The sequence below is a fragment of the Crocodylus porosus genome, unplaced genomic scaffold (assembly GCF_001723895.1).
Source record: "Crocodylus porosus isolate Cpor-Errol unplaced genomic scaffold, CroPor_comp1, whole genome shotgun sequence".
Taxonomy (NCBI): Eukaryota; Metazoa; Chordata; order Crocodylia; family Crocodylidae; genus Crocodylus; species Crocodylus porosus.
The window spans coordinates 65,193,744-65,200,161 of NW_017728918.1; the positions used below are offsets into that span (position 1 = coordinate 65,193,744).

A 6,418-nucleotide genomic window follows, 5' to 3' on the forward strand; every position below is an offset into this window, starting at 1 on the left:
CGGACTAGATGATCTGCTCAGGTCCCTTCCGACCCTACAAACTATGAAACTATGAAACTATGAAACCTTGTGTGCCTATGTCCTTAGACCAACATGGCTGCAACCTACACCCATATAAATATTGTTGCTTTTTAATACAATTGAGATCTAGAGTAGCTTACCAACAGAATATCATTTTGATTTAAAAGGAACCTTTTACGTGTTACCATTCTGCCAGACACTGGATGGCTGTAACAAGGGCCAAAATCACTTTAAGGGTTTTGTACACATTTTCTATCCTGGCTCAAGCCACCACCCAGAAAACTAAGAAAATAAATACTACTTTGGTGTTCCAGTGTGAATAAACTTCCCCACTCACAAGCAGTATTAAACTATAAACAAGATTTATTAAAGCGGGGAGGAAAATGGGACAAACAAGCAGTCTTGGTCAGTAGCCCAACTCAGTAAACTATTACTAGTTCATCACCATCAAGGCCAGGGTTCTGTCTTAGTTTCATGTGGGGTCAACTTGGCAGCTAGTAGAGCCAGTGTATTTACTAGCCCTAATTTTTCCCATCACTCCACTAATGCTGGGTGGGGAGAGAAGGCGGGAGGAGGGGTATTCTGCCACTGCTGTCACTGGTCCACTTGGGGACACTGCTCTATTGTTGCCATTGTCATTTCTTCAACCATGGATACCAATGTGGAGGTGCAAATAAGAGAACTAGATTCTAACTATCGGACCATGCATACCAATAGAGATATGCAGATAAGCATCACACAAATGTGGTCACACATTAATAGCTTACATCTGCAATGAAAAATTGAATTAGATACCAGCAATAACTTGCTGGAAATATTGTTTGGGGCTTCTGGATTTTAAGATTTGAAAAGGAGGTTGGAATGGTTCTGTTTACTGATACTGCAAAAGTCTCTGGGAGATAATACTTACCCTGGGGTGCACACGAGTATATCTTCAACACTTTTTATTTTACCATTGGAATAAAACAAATTGTGCCAACTAAATTTTTTGAAATGTCTTCAAGGGGCAATAATCCAATCTACCTCTCAAGAACCAAACAGCTTCATCTACCACTCCAAATCATACAACCAGAAAACTGTTCTACTCTACATATTTATATACAGCCAGTAATTTTAAATACCTTACTTGGGGATTGTTCTTACGTGGTAAATTCTTCTTTTCTTCACAGCTATAAGTCAAGATTGAATCATTCTACTAGTTGAATCTGAAACTGTGGGCTTGATGCAGAAATTTCTGAGTAAGCATCCATGGTGTATCTAATGGAAGTGTTCAGAGAACTTTATCAGTCACAACTCACCTTAAAATATATTAATTTTTCAACAACACAGTGCAAACATTTCCAGCAAATGCACTTAATATAATTGTGTTTGCCAAGAGGTGTTGCTTCCTTCTTTGGGTATGGTTATGAGAAAGTATTTTATTCAAAAAGGAAAACAAATGAATAAATTAATAAGTGCCTTCTTCCTGCTTTATGAACACACAGACACCCTGGAAAACTGCTGGGTAGCATATGCTAATGGGTAAACCTTTGTTGTTTACTGCTTACATTATTGTAGCACATGGAAGCACCTGCCATTGTGCTACACACTGTACAAACAGAACAAAAGGATCATCCCTACCCTAAAAACTAGCATTATAAGCCAGGAACAGATGGATACAGACAAAAAGGGGAATACAGGGAGACAACAAAGACAATATTGGTCATGAGAGCCCATGGTTTCAACACATAAACCTAATTAAACACAACATTGGCTATCTGTATTTAAAATAATTTAGAAAAATTCAAGTACTAAAGTAATTGTGTGTGTTTATCAATCCATTCGTATTTCATATCAAAATAAGTGTGACTTTCTCTTTAATAAGATTCAGCTCAGCTTTTCTTGTAAATTTCTCAGCCACATTTTAATCGTTCTACTGACCTTAATCATTATTTTAGTAAATGTCTTGAACATAGGGTGTATAGGTTGCTGTAGGTGAAAACACTAAGCCAACTTTTCAAAAAAACCTAAGAGGTTAGGAAAACAGGACTTTTCTCTTTCAGAAGCTAGGCTGATTTGATCCTATCAGATTACATTTATCCAAATGTTACACTGTTCTCTCTTGAATATGTAAATCATTTCTTCCAGATTTTAAATCAGCTTTAACTATCTAAAATTCCTTGGATAAATCATGAAACTAATTTTTCAGTTTAGTATCATAGTATCAACTTTCTAGTCTTCATGAACTGCTACTGTTTCTAGGGCTAAGATACTGATACATCATCTGTATTTTTGCTAGTTCACGCCTTATTTCTTAAAAACCCTCAAATGAATATCACCCTGGGTTATAAACAGATTCTGCCAGCTTATAGAAATTATTTCATAACCAATGTCATACATTATTCCAGTGGAGACCCAACTTTTTTGCAGGTGTGTCACAAATCTCAAGTGCCACTCTGATCTGCTTCCCAATCAGATGCTCCACTTTCTGCCTCCTGCCCTGTGACCCCTGCCTGATCTGCTGATTTGCTTTATACTCCCTGCCCTGTGACTGTGCTACCCGTCCCCTTCCTAGTCTGCTATGTGCCACACACAGAGGCTGCCTGTGCCACTAGGAGCATGCAATCCACAGGTTGGCCACTCCTGGATTATTTTAGTGTTGTCCCACTGAAAAGCAATGAGAGTTAGACAGAGGAACAGGAAATAGAGAATCCTTTGGAATTTAGGAATTCTATATGGTCCCTGTCTGCTCAGTTTCTCGGCATCATCTCTTATTCTCCCAAGACTTAATTCTTGTTCCCATTTGGCAGCTTTGTCTCCCTGTGGAGTTTTTTGTAGCTCATAGGGCCTGCTGCTGACTGTAGTCAGTTACCAAAACACCTCCCCAAACAAACAAACCAAAAAAACCCTAAAGCCTAATGTGAACTCTGTTCTGCTCCACAGAATGTCCTACAAATGTCAGGAGGTCTGCAAGGAAACAAAAATGGGACCAAGGTCAGGAATCCAGGTAGGCGTCTGTCCAATCAGGAGAAGCTGAAGAGTTGAAGGCAGAGAGTGTGGGTACTCTTGGCCAAAGAAAATCCTTGGGTGCATCCAGATGAGCATGCATGTGTATCTTGCCGCGTCTCAAACCCGTTTGAGGCAGGGCAAGAGGCACGTACAGGAATGAAAAAAAACTGGTCTGCAGAAGAGTGGAGCAAGGCATGGTCCCAGACTGTGCCATGGAGTCAGTCATCCAAAAGAGATGCTCTGGTGTCAGCCAGAGCATCTCTTTGGTTCTCCTGCTGCCTCCGGCCCCCAGTACTGTCCAAGGTAAGTGGGGGTTCATGGGGATGGGTGGGTGAGGGGTGTCAGGGAAATGTGGAGGGAGGGGTTGGAGAGTGGTGGGGGGATGTCCCCAGGGCTGCAGGGGGTGAGGACCTGGCCCAGCCCGTGCAGCCCGCTAGTCCGGCTTTGCACTGGAGTGGGTCGTAGGGCTGCAGGAGGCACACACAAGACCCATGCCTCCCGGAGCCATGTGACCTGCTCCGGTGCAAAGCCAGACTAGTGAGCCACACAGGGCTGGCCCAAGTCCTGCCGCGTGCCACTCCCACTGAGGGGAGGTATATTGTATATATATTGTATATTTACAATGTTAAAGCAATGTGGAAGTCTACCAGTGTCTCTACCATCATGATAAAATAAATTCTAAATGTTTATATGTGTTGATGTGTACTTTTGGTTTTCTTTGCACATGATGGTTGTGTGATGGGGGATGTGGTGTTTGCAGTAAGGGGGTGGGAAGGGGTATGGGGGAAGGTGTGTGTGCGTGTGGAAGGATGTGGGTAGGTGTGGGGCAATTGCTGGGGGGACTGTGGGTGTGGGAGACCTTGTGGGGGGGCTGCTCAGGAGGGCGGTAGGTCCTCTGGCCCCCACAAGGTGCAGGCCCCCAACACAGTACATGGAATGCTCCCCCTCACAGGGCCCCAACTCCACCCTGGACTGCCACAGCCCCTACCCCCCACAGGGCCCCTGCCTGGGACCCTTTGTGGGGGGGGGGGGCTGTGGCCCTCCAGGGTGCCTTGGACCCTGGGTGGCTGGGCTGTGGCCCTCCTGGGGGGAGCTGGGACCCTGGGCAGGGGGGCTGGGACCCTATGCAGGAGAGGAGCTGTGGCCTTCTGTGGGGGAGCTGAGACCCGGGAGGGGGACATTCCATGTGCTGTGTGTGGGGGTCTGCACCCTGTGGGGACCAGGGGACCCACCCCTCCTGAGCAGCCCCGCCACAAGGTCCCCCAAACCCACAGTCCCCCCACCCCAGCAATTGCCCCACACCTACCCACACATCAACCCACATGCCTCCACACACACCCACTGACCTTCCCCCAGACCTCTTCCCACCCCCTTCCTGCAAATACCACATCCCCCCATCACATACCCAACATGTGCGAAGAAAACCAAAAGTACACATCAACACATATAGGTATTTAGAATTTATTTTATCATGATGATAGAGACACTGGTAGGCTTCCACATTGCAAATATACCAATAAAGAATCGCCCAACTGATCACTGTCTCTCTCTCTCTGTCTCTAGATAGATATGTTTGTGTGTGTGTATAGGTGGTCTTTTGTTTTAATTGTGGAAAAACATGGATTTGGGGTATTTTTAAAAATGGATTTGGGATGCCTTGTAGGCTGAAACTCTGTCGGCCTGTAAGGGAAAAGCCATGGTTTCTCATGTTTTTCTCCTTTAAAGGAGAATCCATTTTTAAAGTTTGTCACTCCGTTTTCAAAATTTGTTTGAAACCCGTTTATACATTCTTGCAACCTACTTTTGGTTCATGGCCCATGGGTTGAGAAACACTGGTGTAAAACACAGGGTCGTATTCAGATGAGTGCAACTGTGCGGTATGTGGTGCTGCAGACCTATCTGTGGCACCACATACCAGATATACAGGCATTTCCACACTGCTACCTTACAGTGCTTTGGGTGGGGAGGTAGCCCTGGGAGATCCCAGGGACAAGAAAACCCAAGCTGAAAAAAAGCAGGGTGATACATGTGGCAGCAGCACGTGCCACCCAAAACCAGAGCTTGGCCAGCTGGAGCCATGCTTTGGCTACCAGCCAGGCTTCCTGCCATGGCTGCAGCCCTGGGAGGCCCCCAGGTAAGGCTGCTGAGACCAGCACAGCTACTGGCCCCAGCCATCCCTACCCCAGCCAAGGTAATCTGCCACGTGTCAGAGCACACATGGCACATGCATTCCCCAGGGACAAGTAGCAGTGGCACCAAGTGTGCCACTGCTCCTTGTCGGGGGCGGAAGTGTCAATGCTCATCTGGATGCTCCCCAGAAGTCCAGATATCCCCTTGCTTTCTCCAGGAAAGGGATGATAGAGGACATAAAATAAGGACCTGAAGTGCTATTGTTCTCTTCTTTTAGAGTTTGTAATTTGCCAAATCTGCAACAGTACGAAAACCAACTGCTTTGGTTTAGCTTCAGCTGAGGAGGGGTGGGATCCCAGAGAGGTGACCTCCATAAAAGCAGAAGATACAGGGATGCAAACCTGAAAGAAAAAGAGAGCTTTAAAACACTTTCTCAGTTCTGTAAGTTCTCACCCTCTCTCTCTCTCTGCCAAACAACTGGCAGTCAAGTGGTTGAAAAGAAACCCATTAAATAAGTGCAGGCACAGTTCATGCCTTCACAACAACAAAAATACTTCCAGAGGCAGGAAAACTAAACGAGTTAGTTGATGTATCTATTTCAGACAAACCCCTTCACTGCTGTAGCATGTGTCCTTCACTGTACACGGTGCATTGCATGTTGCACTAGGCATCTCTGTGAAATCAAGTGATTGTGTTTCCGTGCCTGCATTCATCCACGTCGGGAAGATGTAACAGCCAATCTCCCTCGCGCGCCACAAGGACCTCCCCCCCCCCGCCCCCCGCCAAAAGTTGTTGCCGCTTCGGATCGTTTTTATTTCTACAAATTGCCTTAACACCTCTCCCCTGCAAGCATAAACGTTGGCATCTGCCTACATAGGGCGACTGTCTCCATCTCATCGCCGTTTGATGGAGACTTCCCCTCCCCCCCCCCCCGCAGTTCGCGGGGAAAGCACTTCCCTGGCGGCCCCTCGAGACGCTCCACCGGGCGCGCTGCAGCCCGTCATGTCTTATTTTGCGAGGCTAGAACTTATTTTTAGAATCTTTGTTTTTTTCCCCTTTTGGGCCTCCCCCGCCCCTGCCAGAGGCGAGCGAGCGGCCGGCTTGCCACCAGATCCGCTCGAGCTCTGTTTTCTTTGCCGAGAGATTTTCTTCGCGTTTGCTCTTTACCGCTTCGGCTCCGACTCGGGCTTCGCAAGCGCTCCGCCCGGTGGCCCCACATCCTAGCCATCGCCTGCTGGGGGCTGGGGAGGGGGGATGGCAGGCTCGATGTGAGCGCCAA

At 46.7% G+C, this 6,418-nt stretch overlaps 1 protein-coding gene across 1 annotated transcript in view; it reads left to right on the forward strand.

The window, feature by feature from the left end:
* Positions 1 to 6,418, forward strand: part of TPBG (trophoblast glycoprotein) — a 68,857-nt gene that overhangs the window by 54,890 nt on the left and 7,549 nt on the right. The window contains exon 2 of the mRNA XM_019538165.1: positions 2,944 to 3,007. Within this exon, the coding sequence (XP_019393710.1) occupies positions 2,944 to 3,007 (64 nt within the window). The remainder of the gene's footprint in view (positions 1 to 2,943; positions 3,008 to 6,418) is intronic.